The sequence below is a fragment of the Eriocheir sinensis genome, chromosome 13, assembly GCF_024679095.1.
Source record: "Eriocheir sinensis breed Jianghai 21 chromosome 13, ASM2467909v1, whole genome shotgun sequence".
In the NCBI taxonomy this organism is placed as follows: Eukaryota; Metazoa; Arthropoda; class Malacostraca; order Decapoda; family Varunidae; genus Eriocheir; species Eriocheir sinensis.
Genome location: NC_066521.1, coordinates 1,089,195 through 1,109,757, shown reverse-complemented (window position 1 = coordinate 1,109,757; position 20,563 = coordinate 1,089,195). Strand labels below are relative to the sequence as shown.

The 20,563-nt window shown below is 46.5% G+C and overlaps 1 protein-coding gene across 2 annotated transcripts in view; it reads right to left on the bottom strand.

Moving 5' to 3' along the window:
* The window catches only part of LOC126997860 (ATP-dependent RNA helicase TDRD9-like), a 177,709-nt gene that overhangs the window by 53,950 nt on the left and 103,196 nt on the right, over positions 1-20,563 (bottom strand). For both annotated transcript variants that reach the window (XR_007752418.1, XM_050859075.1), the window contains exons 19-24: positions 18,298-18,537; positions 15,847-15,914; positions 6,231-6,372; positions 5,851-5,982; positions 5,565-5,696; positions 83-225 (exon numbers count right to left, since the gene is read on the bottom strand). Coding sequence is in view for 1 of the 2 variants with exons in the window: in XM_050859075.1 (XP_050715032.1) it covers positions 83-225; positions 5,565-5,696; positions 5,851-5,982; positions 6,231-6,372; positions 15,847-15,914; positions 18,298-18,537 (857 nt within the window). In the remaining variant the exon portion in view is untranslated. The remainder of the gene's footprint in view (positions 1-82; positions 226-5,564; positions 5,697-5,850; positions 5,983-6,230; positions 6,373-15,846; positions 15,915-18,297; positions 18,538-20,563) is intronic.

Here is a 20,563-nt window from a genome sequence, read left to right as displayed (position 1 = left end):
AACAGTTGACCATTGTCCTTGGCAGGGTTCAGTGCTCTCAAAATGATGGTCCAGTTATTACGGATTCAATTAATAAATTTACCTGCCATGTGGGTTCTGTGGCTCCAGGTCCAGGGCAGTTGAGTTTACTGAAGAGGTATTCATCTTTACAGGCTTGGAGCTCCCGCTGCGAGTCAGTGCAGCAAATTTCATGAGTAGAGGAGAGTCAGGTCCCCGGAGTTTTACCTGGAGGGGAAAAAATAAAAAAAATAAAATAAATAAATCTTGAGTGACATGTTGAACTTGGACATAGGTCATATGTAACTTTCAAGAAGAAGAAACACAAAGACTGGAAAGAAAGCAAAACATTTTTAAAATTGTGAGAGAGAGGAGCACAGTAGTCCCGCCTTATACGTACACGGATGTCATGGGTTCCAAATTAGAACAAGAGAAAACCCATGTATGGAATTTAAAGTACATTATACACTTGGTAATGGCATCAATATACCATATTTGATGGTTGATAAGACGTATGGGCTTATAAGATGCTACATGTTCATTCTTGTATGACTGAACATACTGTAGCGTTCTAGACTGTACTGTTTGGTATATATATAGGAGAAGAGGGCGAGAGGAGACAGTCACAGTCATAGTAAGTCATAGTCAGTTAGTGTAGTCAGTGAAGAGTCAGAGTGAATTGTACTAAGGAGGAATATTAAACTACAAAAGCTGTGCAAGGTGTTTTACATAATCTCCCTCCCACGGAGTCTCCTGAAGGCGACACAGAACCCAAGTAACACGTCCGGCATAACAGTATGTATTGGAGCTGATGGGAAGTTGACAAGGAAACTTTGGTGTACCGAGAAGTTAAGGATGAAAATGGAGAGATGAAGCTGAAGAAACGAAGGGAACAAGAGCACCATTTGACTTTCACAAAGGACTGGGAACTGAAAGTGTAACATATCTTACTCACAGAGTTATCCCAGTTAAAGGTGCGATTGGTGTTCTACTTAGTGATGAAGTTGTTAGTGTCTTGGAAGAGTTAAGTGTTCATACCTTGAAAGCTGTCCTCCTTGACAACACAAACACTGGCTGGGAGGGAGGCCTTGTAACATGTTTAGAAAATAAAATTTAGCAGAAATTGCACACCATTGGCTGTTCACTCTATCAAAATGAGCTTCCTTTTAGAGCTGTTTTTAAACATCTTGACGGCAGCACCAAAACTCCCACTACCTTCAGTGGCCCGCTGGGAAAACTGTGAAACTGATTACCAAGATCAGCCACAAGTGGAATGCACAGAACTCAGTGGCCCGCTGGATGACATGGACTTGAAGAGGTGACACTGAATGATCTCAGTAGTGATCAGAGGCTTCTTTTATAAGTTAGGAATTTCCAGGGGTAATGTCAACCCAAGGTTTGCTGCCTGGAAAATTGGACCATTAAACCATGTGAGATGGTTGACTTTGGCAATTAGACTGATGTTTTTGTGGACCAGAGGTGTGTACCCCCAGAACTGCATGATAAGCTTTACTTAGCCATCAAGTTCACTGTGGAGGTGTATGCAGTCAGTTTGTTTGGGATCAAAAGGGACAGCAAGTTCCACAGTCAGCAGCTGAACATCAACATGATAAAGAGGATCAAGCAGCAGTCTGAAGAAATCCAAGATGTTGCTTTCAGGAACACAAAGCGTTTGCCTCGTTGCCCGGGAATGTGCTGTACTGGATGATGAAGTCTGATGACTTGGAGTGAGAGAAACTGCTCTCAAGAAAATGATCTCCATCAGGTAACTATTTATAAATTTTAAAATGTTAAAAAAATCGATTATGGGGATTTATTGAACTTATTATAATTAGTTTTATTTAAAATTAGAAATTCTGACACCAATAGGGATTGAATTTTATAGTGAAATAAAAACTAGGTAAATTTATCATTATTCTTTCAGAAGTGAGAAGGCAGCCAAGAAGAGGCTGAAAAGGATCAAAGACATCAACATTGACGCCACACACTGGTCAGCATTAGTCAACCTGTCTCAAAGTGGGATCTGTGAGCCTGCTCTCACAGAAGACTTTTCTGACCAGGACCTTCAAGGAGCACCACTGAATGGCAACAAGCTGGAGCTGCCTGCTTTGCCTGCACATTCTCAGTGTTGAAAGGCAGTGAGGCTGACATCAGAAGCTTCCCATACTGTTTAAGGACTGGAATCAAGGCACAAACACATTCTGGCCACAGCCCTAAGCCGCCTTATGAGGCCTTCATTTGCTTCTAAGGGCTCTTACAGTGAAAATTATGATGATTTTGTTATCTAAATGTGTCTCATTTGACTTCATAAGGTTTGTACATGTTTTTACTCATTTTCTATAAGGATGCAACATTTCTGTGGATTTTTCAAATGACAACAACATATTACTTTCAACCAAAAATGGTGAAAATGCTGTGTTTTTTTGGTTACAGTATTTCAAAGTTTTTGAAAAAGTTTCCTCAAAAAACAGCTAAGGCTTGGGAGATGGATATTTTTGTCAGTTATTATCATATTAATCCCTCACTATCTTGACTAGTCCAAAGTCACTGACTACAAAAGTGTGGAAAATCGACCTACCCTAAAATTTCATAGCCCACCCCACTACCAGGTCATTTTTAAGGTTTCATATGTATTCAGATCCTTATTAAATCCCACAGTGTCCTTTTGAACCTAATGTTTATTCTACATTTTCTGTGCTTGTTTCTGTCTATTTCTCTTTTGTTTTGGCCGACTGACTGACTGGAGTGTTGGTGTGGTATGGTGACGGCGGTGACTTGGCGCGGGCGGTGCCACTTGAAAACAAACATAAGTTTGAGGTGTGCCGTGTGTGCATTCCACATGTTATTCTACATATTCATCGCTTGTTTCTGTTTTTGTCTCAATTTGTTTTGTTTGACAGAGTGGAGTGTGTGTTGGGTGCAGAGTTTGGTGGGTCCTTTATTCTTTGCCTCCGCGCTGTGTAGTGTGGGTTCAATTCATGCACTTTGAGTTTGTGGGTTATATTTTTAGGCCCTCACACAGCAGACAGTTCGTGTAGTGTGAAGACACGTAGTATGCGTGCCTGTTGTAGGTACAAATATCTTCAATGTTTAAGGAGTCATGTATAGAGTTAAGAATTTCAAGATCAACATTATTACCATTCTGTCTGTCTGTGATGGTGGGGCAGGAGTGTGGAGGAGAATGGGAGTACAGAAGTGTGGGTGTGGGTGGTGGGGTGGGAGTGTGGACTAATGGAAAGGATGCGTGATTATTAACTAGCACGACAGGGGTGGGGGTGTGGGGTAGAGGGGTGAGGATGCATGGTGGATGAGAGGGGAAGGGGGGAGGAGTGGTGGTGAGGTCAAGAGGGGGGGGGGTGAGATAAAGGGGTGGAGGGGTGGGCCAGTGGGTTAGGTGTAGGAGTGGGTGCTGGAGTAGTGAGGTGGGAGGGGTGGGTGAGTTGGAGGGGAGGTGATGTGATTTTATAGGGGTGAGGGTGAGAGCAAGAGAGGTGGCTCAGGCTGCTGAAACTTACAGATGAGAATGACTTCACATCAGCAGCAGATAAGCAAGCACCTTGCCTGACACACTGAGCGGAGTAACTCCCCGATAAATGTTACCGTCCTGTTGGTCCCCTTTCCCTTTCCTCATAGGAACAACCAGCTCCCTTTTCCAGTCAGGAGGAATGACACGGACTGCCACACAGCAGACAGCACCACATGCAGCCCATGGGTCATGGCTTCACCCCTGGCTTTCAGCATCTCCGCCCTGTTATTGAGACCCCACCTGCCTTTCCACCCTTCAACTTCCTCACAGCCTCTCTCACCTCCACAAGAGAGGGTAAAGTTTTATATATTGGTGGACCAACAGCCACCAACTGCAACCCAGCCAGAGGGAGCTGTCTGCTTGGGGCCTTAGCTGTGTACAACTGCTGAAAGTACTCTGCCCAACGAGCCCAGTACCCATCCACAGCTGATACTATCTGCCCATCAGCTGTTCAGACAGTACTCATCTGAGATGTGGAGTTGGAGTGGAGCTTCTGAGCACTGAAGGCGGGTGACAGAGAATTAAGGAGTCCATACCTGCAGCTGATCATGCTGAGTGTATGTGAGGGGGTCTTAATCTTGCACAAGCTCCACTTCCACATCGCAAGGATCAAGTACAGAATGCGCAGAAAGTTTTGTCGCCAAAAGGCCGACGACATTTGTTTTCGTGGAAAGTGAAGGAGGCTCATAACTCCGTTCCTTGGAGAGCAAGACTGTCTGATGCTTTTATGCCACTAACTGGCAACCCCTACTCGCTCTACTGCCCGGGCACCCAGTGGTAGCCTCGACTCAGCAGCCGCCTGGCTGCGATAGAGAGAGAACATATGTTTGCTTGATGCCCCAGTCAGAGTCAAATTTGAGCCTTTATTTTGTTTCCTTCCACCCTCTAAACTTTCCCAAAATGGTCACTAGCAAGGATAAACGTAATGAGGTGATAACCATACACACAGCTGGCCATGATCTCCCACTCATAGCAAATCAAACAGGGGTTCAGCTGAGGACAGTCCAGCGCTTGGTAAGAAGGTTCAAGGACGCCGGGAAGGCTGCTGCACTTGCCTCACTTCCCAAGTCTGGGAGGCCTCGTAAGACCACCTTGAGGACCCGTGCACTTATTTCCCGGCAAGTTTTAAATGATCCACGGCTGACAGCACAGGAATAAAGGCAAAAAACCCACACTGGGAGGTGTGTCTCTGAGGAGTGTGCAGCAGCTGCTTCATGATGACCTGGGATACAAGAGTTACCGTGCCCGCAAAAAAATGATGTTAAATGCACTACAGACAGAAGAATCAAAGTTTGCAAGAAATGCTTAGCATGGAATGAGGAGCAGTGGAAAACTGTTATGGAGTGACGGGGCAACTTTTACTGTCGCTGGAACGCCTTCATCACGTGTGTACCGCAGGCCAGGCAGCGACCCACTGGATCCTAAGTTCACCTCTAAGTTTATCAAGCACCCAGCATCACTTATGGTTTGGGGCTGCTTTACCTATCATGGAGTTGGTGAATTGGTGATTCTTCCTGCTAATGAAAAGGTGAACCAAAACAATTATTTAGAGCTTCTGAGTGATGTGTTGTGTGATTCTTTTGAAAAAACAAAGGCAAACGTGTTCATGCAGGATTCGGCCCCTGCACATGTTGCAAAGTCTGTTACACAGTGGTTGACAGATTGTGAGGTTCCCTTTTATCCTGATTGGCCTTGGAACAGCCCAGATATCAATCCAATTGAAAATTTATGGTTGCACATGAAGAAACAGCTGCGTGACATGGACACGTCATCTGTGCCTAAACTTGAGGATGCAGTCAAGCAGCTGTGGGCCAGCTTTTCACCATCTTACCTGCAAAACCTTGCATCCAGCGTCCCTAAATGCCTTAATGAGATTGTAAAGAGAAAGGGGAATGCCAGTAAATACTGATAAGTTCAATATTGCATGTGTGTTTACAACCTTTCCCCCTACTAACAATAAACAATGTTTTTTTTTGTGCGGCGACAAGACTTTCCGCACACACTGTACTTAATGTCAGTCAAATTCCCAGTGGTCACTCACCTTGGCCGCATATGTAGGAGGGTACTTGGAGCAGGTCAGTGAACTAGATGAAAGGGCTGCAGGTGTTATGTTGTCTTCTTGACATGAAGCCTCAGTTTCGCTGCTGTATATTGCTCTTAACTCATGGTTTTGCTGAAAAAATAAAGTTTTTATTGATTACTAAAAACTGCTCTGGACAATATTATGTACTTATTGTACAATAAGATCCTGTTATGGGCATAAGGCAGGAGGGGACACATGCTAGATTCACTTCCTTCTGCTGTGTTACTCCTTCTCAATGTCATACCTTGGATAAGAAAAACTCTTCTGCCTTGACAGCAAATCCCTTGGACACAAGTTGCTCATTGACAGAGATGAACTTTCCCCTCTCCAGCCCTAGGAGGTTCACCCGCAGCACCCCGCTCACCACACTGTAGATCTGGAAAACCAGGAAGAATACATTATGCATACACTAGAACTTAGGGTTATAAAAGCAATCTCATAAGAATGAATGATAAAAAAGTATCAGAAAAAAAAAAAAAGATAAATCAGACATCCAGAATTTAAGTAAGTAACCTTGTATTGCAGCATCATATGATAATTCATTATATGAATTAAATGTTTTCAAATAATTTTCTGCAAACAGAAGTGCTACAAAGGAGTGGCAACACTGCACTAGCAACATGCCTGGACTGTGAAGTTCTTGTTGAGGGCAAAGCTCCGCAGCCAAGAAGTTGCATCTGAGCCCCAGGACCCATTGGAGTACTTGGCAGCGGGCTTTACCTCTGCAAGCAAACACTGGACGGCCAACATGTTCACTTCTCGTAGTCTGAGGATGAACACAGTTATCATGTAAGTTTTTTTACAGTAAAGGCAGCAGCTCAAGGGAAAAAAACATTCAGAAAAAAGCCAGCTCATCACTGCCCTTATAGAAAGAGCACAGAGAAGAATAAAAAAAGAGGAGGATTTTCAGGAGAGGTGCCTCAGTTCTCTCCTCTTGAAAGAGGTCAAGTCAGAGGCAGGAGGAAATACAGACAAGTGGAATTAAACTTCTAAAAAATTAAGGTTAGTTGAATGACTCTGGGCGAGTCTTAGGTCCAGACTCTGTCATGTTTGAGGACCCATAAAGCTTTCCTTAAGTTTGTAGAACATATTATGGCAAAGAAAGTAGAGGTCTTAGGAACTATGCACTGGTCCTGAATTACTGACACAAGACAATGGGGGTCTTCCAAAATGGCTTCCAAGAGCAAGACAATCCACTCCGTCCAATACATGTGTTGGCTGTGCCGCCTCTGCTTGGGCAACAGCACTCAGGTGGAACACAGGATGAAAACAAACTGTCACTAAGGTCATGTATAGGCAGCTCTCCACCTAGGCAATTTTCACTACCATGTTCATCACCCTTGCAGTGCCCTTGAACATATTAAAGTTAAAACTTAGCGCGGAAGTGTGACTCGCAACGCCTTTACCCGCCCCTTCCTTGCAGGCAGGCATCCACCTTACTACCGTTTACCGTTTACCATTTTACCGTTGATGAGGTTTCAGGCCCTGCTGCCCCGCCGCTGATGCAGCGCTCTTGAGGGCCGTCAACAATAATCTTCGATGCACTTATTCTCAAACGTCGTAGTGAGTGAGTGTCTTAATTGCTTTCTCAAATAATATCACGAATATCCATTGGTTCCGTTTTCACGTCTGATATTTTCATCATAGTATCACAATTAAATATCCAACGATTATTTCCCACACACTGAACATCCACCACACACAATTTATCGTTGAGTACAGACACCAATTAATAGCCATGATCGGTCATGTTACGAATTCTCTCAATTTCAGTCTGGAGAACTACACAACACTGGTCATTTGCCGAGTGGTTGATTCCAGGCTTCTTGTACCTCACACAGTTTATGCATTTCTTCTCAGCCATGGTGCACTCCTGTGATTTATGATTGCCAGAGCATTTGAAACATTTCGGGGCTTCCCCATTTTTCTTGGCAGTACAGTTGGCCTCAAGATGGCCGTATCTCTGACAGTGATAGCATATAATTGCATGGTATCTGTCTCTCACTGTGTATTTTTTTTTTTTTTTTTTTTTTTTACGTTATTGCCTATTGCGCCGGTAGGCATCTTCCCGGTGGGGCCTGATGGTCGGCCCAAGGCTTCTTCCAGGTGGGGCCTGATGGTCAGCCCAGCCCGTTCTGGCGCAGGCGAGTGTTTATAGTGGCGCCATCTTGCATTGGCTCATGCTGCCCTCCCGGAACTCGTACTTGATTCGCTTGGACGGCTTCCTCTAGAGTCCGGGTTGATGGGTGGTCTTCAGGACAGCATGTGGGTAGTTTTAAGCCACTCGGCGGTGACTGAAAAATCCGAGTGGTAGCGTGAGGATTCGAACCCGCATCGTCCATCATGCGGCGAATGTGGGTCCAGTACGCTATCACTTCGGCCACCGCCTACCCTAATAATATAATACAATCCCCATTCCAATTTTAACTTGTCATGATTCTTGTGAATCAGCTCTCTCACAGTTGGGTCACACCTCAATATGTACTGCATCGTGCTGCCTGCTGCAGGCTTGCTAAAAACCAGCTCAATCTTATTCTCAACACCCTCACCTCAATTGTTCGTAAGAACTCATTGCGGTCTAAGATGGTCTCCTTTATTTTTTCCTTGGTCTCCTCTTTGTGCACATTGAATATACTAATTGGCTCAACATACTCCAATTTTTGGGCTGCCTCATTCCTCATATTCTCATCATCAAAGTTCATTACAATATTACCTCCATTAGTGAATCTTGAATCAGTAATCTGAATGCCTTATAATGCCTGGGAAAGTTTTGGAAAGTTTCGTTTAGTCGGCGCAACATCTGTGGTCAAATGCCGCAGAGAGACAGAAGGGGAAGGAATTATAGGAGAAGGGAACAGATCCCAGGAGACGGGACACAGCACCCGATTAATACCTGGTACCCATTCACTGCTGGGTGGACAGGGGCGTAGGATATCGGAAAAGCCGCCCAATTTTTTCCACTCCGCCCGGGAATCGAACCTGGGCTCTCTTGGTTGTGAGCCGAGTGTGCTAACCACTGCACCACGGAGCTCCCCTGTAATGCTTGGAAAACTTCACTTTTTAACTCAGTAGCCTTTTTATCTTGTTCAGAGGCCGTAACAACAAGTAGATTCTTCTTAACTTGGTGACATCAGCCCAGCTCGCACCCGCTGACACTGCATTATCAGCGCTCTGCAACACCTCAGCAGCCTCCCCAAGCCCTTCCCTCACACTCACGGCCTGAGACTCAACTTCTCCCTTTACCCCTGATATTTCCTTAGATAATTCTTGCTTGAATTCATCCAATTTTTTCCACAATTTTGGTAGCTAGAGATGCTTGATGAAGGCATGGGTTGCAAACACATTTAATTTTAGGTATATTCTCCCGCTCAATCCAGACAAATGGGCACACGTCACATGACACCATCTAGGACACAAACAGCAGCCAATCCACTTCCTGCCTGTGAAATCCTCACAAACGTAACACAAATCCTTCACGCCGCTGCCTCTGATGGCACCGGCCATGCTGACTCAGCATTCCAGCATGGAGCCAGACAAGACACGTCCGCTCAGCTCCACAACTCACTACTACCCATGATGCCCTGCCCCAACATGGAATGTTAAGACCCTCTGTGGTGCAGCTCTGGTCTCTGGTGCCCTGGAGCTGGTGGTGTTCCTGGTACCAGAGCCATGGGGACCAATACATGGCTCATCGCCAGCCCTGTCAGTGCCAGTAGTAGGATTGAAGTTGTGAGGGGACACTGATCTAATACATCATTCATCATCATTGTCGTTTAACGTCCATATTTTCACATTTAAGACGGGGATGGACGGGCGATGACTGTTCCCCACATCTCCCAGTCTTGTGCCGTATCTTCCTCTATCCCCAGTATATTCATATCCTCCATCACACACCCACTCCACTTTTTCCTAGGCCTTCCTACTGGCTGCCATCCCCCAACTCTCACCCCCTCCACCTCCCTCAGCACCCCCTCCCCCACTCTTCTCACATGTCCACACCATCTTAGTCTTCTCTTCCTCAACTCAACAGAAAGGTCCTCAACCCCACTCATCTCAGCTACTTCATTGCTAGACTTCCCGTCCTGCCACCTCACTCCTGCCATGTGTCTCAGAATCCTGCGATCACAGCTGCGTAAGACATCCATCAGTCTGCTCATCAGTGCCCGTGCTTCTGCTCCGTACAAGAGAGCCAGCGTTGACAAATTACCGTACTCATCGCATTGCATTGTCGTAGTTTTTGACCGATAACTATAGCAAAAAACACAAAAAGCATCAATAAATAACAGTTTTAACGCTAACTTTAACCCGGTAGCAGCGGGGATCATGTTTCTTAATGATCCCTCTAAGCGAGAAAAATGAGAAAAAATCACCCCTCACACAAACCATTTCATAATATATTTCAAAGCATTTGTGATCAGTTTGTGCATCATCTATTTTGGGGGGGCTATATCATGACACAAATTTGGCCCGTCGCTGCTACATGGTAAAGCCACAAATTTGGCCCGTCGCTGCTACACGGTAAAGCCACAAATTTGGCCCGTCGCTGCTACATGGTAAAGCCACAAATTTGGCCTGTCGCTGCTACATGGTAAAGCCACAAATTTGGCCCGTCGCTGCTACATGGTAAAGCCACAAATTTGGCCCGTCGCTGCTACATGGTAAAGCCACAAATTTGGCCCGTCGCTGCTACATGGTAAAGCCACAAATTTGGCCTGTCGCTGCTACATGGTAAAGCCACAAATTTGGCCCGTCGCTGCTACATGGTAAAGCCACAAATTTGGCCCGTCGCTGCTACATGGTAAAGCCACAAATTTGGCCCGTCACTGCTACATGGTAAAGCCACAAATTTGGCCCGTCACTGCTACATGGTAAAGCCACAAATTTGGCCTGTCGCTGCTACATGGTAAAGCCACAAATTTGGCCTGTCGCTGCTACATGGTAAAGCCACAAATTTGGCCTGTCGCTGCTACATGGTAAAGCCACAAATTTGGCCTGTCGCTGCTACAGGGTAAAGCCACAAATTTGGTCGCAGCTACATGGTAAAGCCACAAATTTGGCCTGTCGCTGCTACATGGTAAAGCCACAAATTTGGCCTGTCGCTGCTACATGGTAAAGCCACAAATTTGGCCCGTCACTGCTACATGGTAAAGCCACAAATTTGGCCCGTCGCTGCTACATGGTAAAGCCACAAATTTGGCCTGTCGCTGCTACATGGTAAAGCCACAAATTTGGCCCGTCGCTACTACACGGTAAAGCCACAAATTTGGCCCGTCGCTGCTACATGGTAAAGCCACAAATTTGGCCCGTTGCTGCTACACGGTAAAGCCACAAATTTGGCCCGTCGCTGGTACATGGTAAAGCCACAAATTTGGCCCATCGCTGCTACATGGTAAAGCCACAAATTTGGCCTGTCGCTGCTACACGGTAAAGCCACAAATTTGGCCCGTCGCTGCTACATGGTAAAGCCACAAATTTGGCCCGTCACTGCTACATGGTAAAGCCACAAATTTGGCCCGTCGCTGCTACATGGTAAAGCCACAAATATGGCCTGTCGCTGCTACATGGTAAAGCCACAAATTTGGCCCGTCGCTGCTACATGGTAAAGCCACAAATTTGGCCCGTCGCTGCTACATGGTAAAGCCACAAATTTGGCCCGTCGCTGCTACACGGTAAAGCCACAAATTTGGCCTGTCGCTGCTACACGGTAAAGCCACAAATTTGGCCTGTCGCTGCTACATGGTAAAGCCACAAATTTGGCCCGTCGCTGCTACACGGTAAAGCCACAAATTTGGCCCGTCGTTGCTACATGGTAAAGCCAAAAATTTGGCCCATTGCTGCTACATGGTAAAGCCACAAGTTTGGCCCGTCGCTGCTACACGGTAAAGCCACAAATTTGGCCCATTGCTGCTACCGGGTTAATATTCTATCATTGTTTTGTGGTTGCGGCATTCTTGGAGCCTAAAAACAATAAATGCAATGTTCAGAGTACAACAATTTGGAAACGCTGAAGAAATCAATCTCACACAGGCTTTGTTTACGTTTCCTCTGCTCCTCAATCTTATGCCGCGGTTTACTGATAGACTGGCCATTTCTCGCCACCTTCCTCATGCAACTGCCACTCCTGCTCTCACTGTTCTCCCCACTCCTGCTGTCACTGTTCTCCCCACTCCTGCTGTCACTGTTCTCCCCACTCCTGCTGTCACTGTTCTCCCCACTCCTGCTGTCACTGTTCTCCCCACTCCTGCTGTCACTGTTCTCCCCACTCCTGCTGTCACTGTTCTCCCCACTCCTGCTGTCACTGTTCTCCCCACTCCTGCTGTCACTGTTCTCCCCACTCCTGCTGTCACTGTTCTCCCCACTCCTGCTGTCACTGTTCTCCCCACTCCTGCTGTCACTGTTCTCCCCACTCCTGCTGTCACTGTTCTCCCCACTCCTGCTGTCACTGTTCCCCCCACTCATGCTGTCACTGTTCTACCCACTCCTGCTGTCACTGTTCTCCCCACTCCTGCTGTCACTGTTCTACCCACTCCTGCTGTCACTGTTCTCCCCACTCCTGCTGTCACTGTTCTCCCACTCCTGCTGTCACTGTTCTCCCACTCCTGCTGTCACTGTTCTGCCCACTCCTGCTGTCACTGTTCTCCCCACTCCTGCTGTCACTGTTCTCCCCACTCCTGCTGTCACTGTTCTCCCCACTCCTGCTGTCACTGTTCTGCCCACTCCTGCTGTCACTGTTCCCCCCACTCATGCTGTCACTGTTCTCCCCACTCCTGCTGTCACTGTTCTCCCCACTCCTGCTGTCACTGTTCTCCCCACTCCTGCTGTCACTGTTCTCCCCACTCCTGCTGTCACTGTTCTCCCCACTCCTGCTGTCACTGTTCTCCCCACTCCTGCTGTCACTGTTCTCCCCACTCCTGCTGTCACTGTTCTCCCCACTCCTGCTGTCACTGTTCTCCCCACTCCTGCTGTCACTGTTCTCCCCACTCCTGCTGTCACTGTTCTCCCCACTCCTGCTGTGACTGTTCTACTCCTGCTGTCACTGTTCTCCCCACTCCTGCTGTCACTGTTCTGCCCACTCCTGCTGTCACTGTTCTCCCCACTCCTGCTGTCATTGTTCTCCCCACTCCTGCTGTCACTGTTCTCTCCACTCCTGCTGTCACTGTTCTCTCCACTCCTGCTGTCACTGTTCTCTCCACTCCTGCTGTCACTGTTCTCCCCACTCCCGCTATCACCATCTCCTCCTTCCATCTCTTGCACATGTGAATCACTTCTACCGTTGATTACGCTGTCAACACCAGGTCAGCGGCATGGAGCAACTCCCATGGACCATCCCCTCTTGCCAATATAGCAGCCTCCTCCATTACTGTGATGAAGAGTAGCAGACATAGAGCTGATCTAACGATGCCAGATTGTCTTACTCAGCCTCTTATATTTACTGACTTCCGACCCAAAAACTGTCTCGTGGACCCCAATGAGGAGATTCACTTATAATTATGGTTAAAATAGTTAATTCCTGATGTTTCTTGGCAGTAGATAGGCGTCAGAAACCTGTAAATACTATGCTCTGAGTTTGATAATATGGCAACAGTGAGCTGATCCCTGGTGCACATCTACTCTAATGTCAAAAACCTCTGATGTTCCTGCCATTGTTTTCACCTTTGACCTTGATTCCACATAGACATAACAGCAGCCACGAGCCTTTCTGGTACTTTTTGCCTTCTCAATGTCCACTCAAGCACTCTCCCAGGTACTCGATCAAATGCCTTCTCCAGGTCCACAAAGACTTGCTACAGTTTCTTCATCTTCTCACTGAATTTTTCGTGTATTTGCCTCATAACAAAAATTGCATCTGTTGTCGACCTTCCTGGACTAAGGGCTGCTCTCACATTCATTTTGTTTGTTTGCAGCTACAATATTCCCTTGTTAAACTGGCTGATGGGGTAGTGGCGGCTGCGGGGTTAGCCTAGCCCTGCACCTTGCCACACACTCTCAACACCTCTCGCTTTCTCTGCAGCCGCCACTACCCCATCGGCCAGTTTCACGTGGAAAATTACAGCGTCGAGCCCCGCCATTGGTAACGATCAAAACAAACAATGTAACTGTCTAAGCGGCCCTAAAACCAAACTGCCGGCCGTCCACTCTCATCAGTTTCCTTGGCTTCTCCTCCTACACTTTTTCAAACAACTTCACTCCATGCCCCAATAATCTAACTCCCCTATATTTTTCACACTGCAAAGCATCCCCCTCCCTTTATAAGTTGGAACTGTTGTACTATTTTTTCAATCTTCCGGGATCTCTCCCTCGTCAAAAATGCTTCTGAATACTCTCGTCAGTTCTGCTGCAATACCCGCTCTCTTTAACAAGTCACCTGTCACTCTGGTTCGACCTGGTGCTTTCCCACTTTTCATTCCTCTTAATGCTTTCTTCACTTCTTCCTCCGAGATCTCTTCTATCAGCCCTTCCACTGCATCTATTTCTTCCACACTGTTCTCATTTTCTTCATTCAAGAGACCTTCAAAGTATCCTCTCCACCTGTCAAGTATTTCTCCTTCCTGTGCCTTGGTGTCTCCTCTTTCATGCCTTATGTACTTGGCTCCGTGTATATCTTTTCTCTCTTTCATCATTTGCTTTGCAATCCTAAGCATTTCTTTTTGCTTCTCACTACTGCTCAGTTGTTCACTCCAGTCTTCCCGTGCCAACCTCCTTGCTCTGGCTACTTCTCTTCTTCCTGTCTTCCCTTCTCCTTGTATTCCTCTTCATTTCTTGTCCTCTGCCATCTTGTACATGCCATCCTCTTCTCCTGCACCTCGCGCTGCACTGCTTCCTTCCACCACCGTGATTCTCTTGGCTTTCTTCTATGTCCCGTGGCTCCACCACACACCTCCTTTGCAGCCTCCAGAATGTTTTCACTCAGCTGTTTTCATCCTCCTCTGTTTATATCATTTTTCTGCTGCACCCTCACTTCAATTTGTCTTCTATTTCCTCATCCTTCAGTTCCCACTCTTTTACTTTCTTATCTCCTCTCTGGTTCTTTTTCCTCTTCAAGTTCCTCACCATTAGATCAACAGTCGGTGGTGGAGTGTCAAACATGCCTCTCCTGGGATGCCCTTACCATCTCTTACACGCATCTCCATGTCCTTCCTCAACAGTAAAGGATCAATTTGTGTTTCTGCTCCTCCACTCTTGTATGATCTAACACAGTCAAGTTTGGCCTAAAACATCTCCTTCTCTCCAGTCTCACACACCTCAATAGGAACATACACTGCAACAAGAGACATGAAGCCCAGAGTGTGCTGCAGCCTCACTCACATTATACGCTCATCATCCGGAGTAACCTCAACCACAAATGGCTGCAGTTGGCCTCAGATGCCCATAGCCATCCCCTTAAGACAGGCACCATTGTTCATGCCGGACCAGTAGTAAGTGTACCCTTCACTACTGATCTTGCCATTGCGAGGCCTCCTCAGCTCAGAGTCCCACCATGTCCACCCTCAACCTTCTCGGCTCATCTGAAAGGTAGGACCGCCACTGATCCTCTGAGAGGCTCAGGATGTTCCAGGAGTCCACTGGTAGAGCCCTCCTGAGGTCAATCACAGGACTGGTTCTACAGGTGGGTCACTTCCTCACTCCCCCGGATACCCCCTAAACAAAAAGAGGCTAGGGAGCCCTTCCTCCTTTGAGACGCAGGGATTCCGTAAGCTTTGCCCTACGCCTGTCACTGATGGCAGGCTCACCTGATGCAGATGCATCAGGAAAGCTTGCCACGCGGTGTCCCCAGCAAAACCAAATCAGGGTTGAGGCTCACGCCACAGCCCAGACCTCTACTTCTTGATTTGTTTTTAGCGAGGTGCGGGCAGCAGGGACAAGCATATATCAGCGCAGGGAATTTTGGCGGCATGATGACAACACACACGTTGCACACATGGCCATGAGGTAGCCTGATGCTTTGGGTGCCAGGGCGGACGTGAATGGTGCACGCTTTATCCTTTAGTCAAGCTGGTGGTTAGGGGATTCTTTGTATCGTACTGTAAAGCTGGGGTTGACTTACATGTTTACAGTGGTTTGGGGCAGAGTCTGATTTTCTGAAAATTTGTCTATCTGAGGAACAAGGCCAAGTCTTTAGAATTAACAGAGTCTCTATGCACAAGGCATCTGGGCTGAAGAAGGATGGATTGATAGCCACCAAAACACTGGCATGATGATCAAGGCAAGGATTACAAAACACAAAAATTACTAAACTTACCGTTTGGGAAGAACTCTTAAATCTGATGCATCCACGACTTCACTGTTCCCATAATCCACATAGAAAACCTGCAAAAATTGTCACGTCAGATCATCACATACAGTAAAAGTCCTACAGTCTGCAATGCAAGGGGTCAAAAGGGAGCAAGGACATAAGGAGACCACAAAAGGCCAAGCAACCTACACAAGGCAGCTCCTGAAGACGGGTTGCTCACCAAACTCCCTTCCTGTCAATAAAGGCATCTAGTCTCCGTTTAAATGTTTCAGTCATGTTTGCCTCAACTACATACATACTGTATCTGACGGCTTGCAAGACGTCCCAGAAAATCACCCTGCGTGTTATAAGGTCAAGGTTCAGCCTTGGGTGACTGGCTAGTGAAGTTTTAGTGCTGTAGTGGCACTTAAAGACCAAACCTCTCCGCAAAGGTAAACAAGATGGCGATCACTTCTACACCAACTACGGCAAAAAAATGTTTCAACTAAAAATATGATAGAGAATAAATAAAATTTATTTTCACAATTCCTAAGGTTTTAAAAATGAGGAATCTAGAGCTCAAGGAGAGAACACACGGATTTTGAGTTGTCGCCGGTTTCCGCCAGATGGAAGCACTGTGCAACCCTCTGTGGCGGTCAGCTTAATTCTTTGTCTTTGTGGCTAACAGAATAAATATCTTAAAAAGAAAGATTAACTGAACATTTTGACTTTGAAACACCATGAACATGTTCCTAATTGTCTCATCCCCAAAAGATGACCACTCATTTTTTAAGCAGCTGTCCCTGAATACCTCGTGTGTCAGATCAAAACTGAAGGAGGAGAGAGAAATTGTACAACAAAAACTTGCATTTCTTAGGAACGAGCTAAAGTTTTTCTTAGTCTGAGTCAGTGTCAACAGCCCTAAACCTTTAAGTGTGCTTGAAAAAATGTTGTTTTGTTCTCAGGGTTATTATGAATCCTTCCAGTAGCTTTGGCACCTGGCACCTGGTCCCCTCTTGCAGTGCAGGGGATGTTTTCAGGTGCCACCTTCCTCACTGTCTCCTGGTGTGACAAGTCTCAGAACATGCCTGGTTGACAGTCTGTTAGCTCTGATGGAATTTTTTTGTTGTTGTTGTTGTGCTTCTGGGCATGACAAAGGTTCCTGCTTCAAGTGATGTTGTCTTATGACTGAAAACATCAAACCCCTCCCCTGTTTGTGTAGCTCGAGGGTCGGTGTCTTTTGTGCGAGTGAAGATTTTTTTTTTTTTTTTTATTTTTTTACGTCGTGGCCTATTGCACTGGTAGGCTTCTTCCCGGTGGATCCTGATGGCCGGCCCAGCCCATTCTGGCGCAGGCGAGTGTTTACAGTAGCTCCATCTTGCATTGGCTCATGCTGCCCTCCTGGAGCTCATCTTTAATCCAAGAATCTAGAGTCCGGGTTGATAGGTGGTCTACTGGACAGCATGTGGGTAGTTTTAAGCCACTCGGCGGCGACTGAAAAATCCCAGCTTGGTGGCACCTGGCAGGAATTGAACTCGCATCGTCCTGAACGCGGCACCGTCACGCTATCCATTCAGCCACCGCCTCCCATAAGATGTTGCAGGTGTAGAGGTAGAGGCACTGTTGCCAGATTATCGTACTCAGAGCCTCATCTTTACCAGTTTCTGAGGCATAGCTATTGCCAAAAACACCAATAATCAACCATTTTAATGACAACCATATATGAAGGCAGTTATTGGGGTGATGAAAGCAGTTTTGGGGTCGGAAATCAGCAAACATAAGAGGCAGAGTACGACACTCTGGCAACGTTGGACCGTAGAGGGGCAACTTGTGGCTGACGGTGACGGAACAAGCAGCGGTGGGAGAGACAGAGTGAGTGGTGGCTGTGGTGGAGCGGTTCTTCCTTCCTTTTGGGATGATCGATAAATGGGAACCTGGGGAAACCTGGGGAAGGTAAACTGTGGTACCCTGGATGTCACACTGGCCCCATGATGGCTTGATGGGGTTCTCTCCCACCACAAGCTAATAGGGCCAAGGGGACAGGGTAGGCGGTGGCTGAGTGGTAGCGTGCTGGGCGCACATTCACCACGTGATGGACGACGCGAGTTCGAATCCCCGTGCTACCACCTCGGATTTTTCAGTCACCGCCGAGTGGCTTAAAACTACCCACATGCTGTCCTCAAGACCACCCATCAACCCGGACTCTAGAGGAAACCGTCCAAGTTAATCAAGAACAAGTTCCGGGGGGCAGCATCAACCAAGAGAAGATGGCGCCACTATAAACACTTGCCTGCGCCATGACGGGCTGGGGCCAAATACCATTCAGGCCCCTCAAGCAAGCCTACCGGTGCTATAGGCGTAGACGTAAAAAAAAATAAATAAATAAATAAATAAATAAAAATGTGAGCACAGCCGCCACGCGCAGCTATGGCGTATGCTCCCCACTTCCCCTTACCTCACTACTGCTTTGAGCCTTACCACTGCTTTGAGCTTCCCATCTTGAGCAGAGAAGGTGTCCTCCACTCTGGCTCTGTAGTAAGCCTGCATCCCTTGGCTGTCAGTGAAGGAGGCAAGACACACTGCGCCGAGGCTTATTGCAGAGGGAGGGAGAGGAGTCATATTCTTCACTGAATTCATGATGACCTGCTCCATGTATTTTAGGTTACTGATATTATTCCTCTCGCTTGATATCACCCAAAAGTTTCCAGCTGTAACGACCTGAAACGCAGAAAAAATAAAATTGCCATATGAACGTTATTCTGAAAGACCTACATATGTGTGTGTATTTACCTATTTGCATTTAACTATTTGTCGTCCACAGGGCCCAAGCTAAGCTCTAATAGTCCCGTCTCCATATCTACATTCATCCAGCCTTTCCTTCCCTTGTTGGACACTGCTTGCCTCCCCCACGTCTTCCCGCAAGCTGTTCCATGTGTTAACACTTTGTGGAAAACTAAACTTTTTCAAGTCACTCAAACAGGTTCCTTTATTGAAAAAAAATCATATAAAAAAAAATTAAAAAAAAATTGCGAATTAAGGATTGAATCTTCATATATGAATACTCCTAACAGTTCTTGTTCTTATGTATGAGTATAAATGTTCGGCGGTTTGATGTCATGACGTCACTGATGTCATTACTATTTTCGTTGTAGAGGCCTTAATATTTGTTCAGTATACAGTACCCTCTCGAGTTTCGCGGTTGCTTCATTCTGAAGGTATGGCACTAAACTCGAGGATCACGAAACTCGAGGTATTGAAATACATGTAAAAGTGCTTATTGGTTCCGACCCGTGGAATTTTTTTTTTTTTTTTCACTCCCTTGTTATCACAATTTTTTCGACTTTACTCCCTTGTTATCTCAAAATACGTATCTTGGTAATAGGCAGAAAACTGGGAGTGAGAGCAGGTCGTTTTTAAGCCGCAGTTGGAGGCAGCTGCCTTACAATCCACAGCGCGCATTCGTGGTGGACAGCAGAATGACTAATTTCATCAGGGAGATATTTCTCGCAACACTGGCCAGTGTAGTGGACCTTCTTCTTCTTCTTCTTTTGACCTGTAACGCTTTGTATCTCTTCTTAGGTCCTCCTCCACACTTTTATACTTCACAACATGCACTTAGGGCCGCTTTCACAGTCATTTTTTTTGTTTTGATCGTTACCAATGGCGGCGATCGCCGCTATAGCATTTCCACGTGAAACTGGCCGATCGGGCAGTGGCGGCTGTGGGGTTAGCCTAGCCTCGCACTTACCACACACTCTCAACATCTCTCGCTTCCTCTGCAGCCGCCACTACCCCATTGGCCAGTTTCACATGAAATACTAAGCGGCGACAACGTTGCCAGATTGTTGTACTCAGCCAATTATGTTTCCCGACATCTTACCCCTAAACTGTCTTCTGGGCTCCAATAACAAATTTATAGTTATCGTTAAAAGAGTTAGATCCTGATGTTTCTTGGCAATAGTTAGGCGTCAGAAACCGATAAATACTGTGCTCCGAGTACAACAATCTGGCAACGGTGAGCGTCGATCGCCGCCATTGGTAATGATCAAAACAAACAAAGTGACTGTGAAAGTGGCCCTTAGTTACTTAACAGTGAGCACTTATACACTTCACCCTGAACTTAGGTGTTTTTCTGTCCTTTTCTTTCCCTGATTTTGCTTTTCTATGCCCTTTTGCTATTTTTCACTGTTACTTTTCACCATCGCTGCCATGCATTACAGGTCAAAAGAAGAAGGAGAAAACAACACCAGGAGGTCTACAATTTTCAGACTTGAGAAAAAGGTTTTTGGAGTGTGGTTCCCCAGCATGGGGTGTTCTCTTATCTTGTTAATTAAGTAGTAAGCAAAGCAGCTCCGCCAGTCCATTTTACAAGTCTCTTGGTGGGCCATCTTCCACTGTTCCTCACTCCTCAGCCACTGCCGTTCGGTACCCATGTACCCACGCTCGTACTCACAACTGTTTTCCATTCATACCGACAACCAACATCTCGCTCCCGGTTGGGCATACAGGCAACCGCAGTTGCCCATAGCCCCAATGGTTGGACACCGCCTTTTAAAACAGCACGCATGATGCCTACGGTAGGTAGACGTGACCCGTACATGTCAAAGCAGCATGAAACTCGTGGCGGTAATGCGCGAAAGTTGTGATGGTAAGAACTTAGGACTAAGCACTAAACTCGAGGATCACAAAACTCAGATAGCGCGAAACTCGAGAGGGTACTGTAATTGATTTTTTTTCTGAGAAT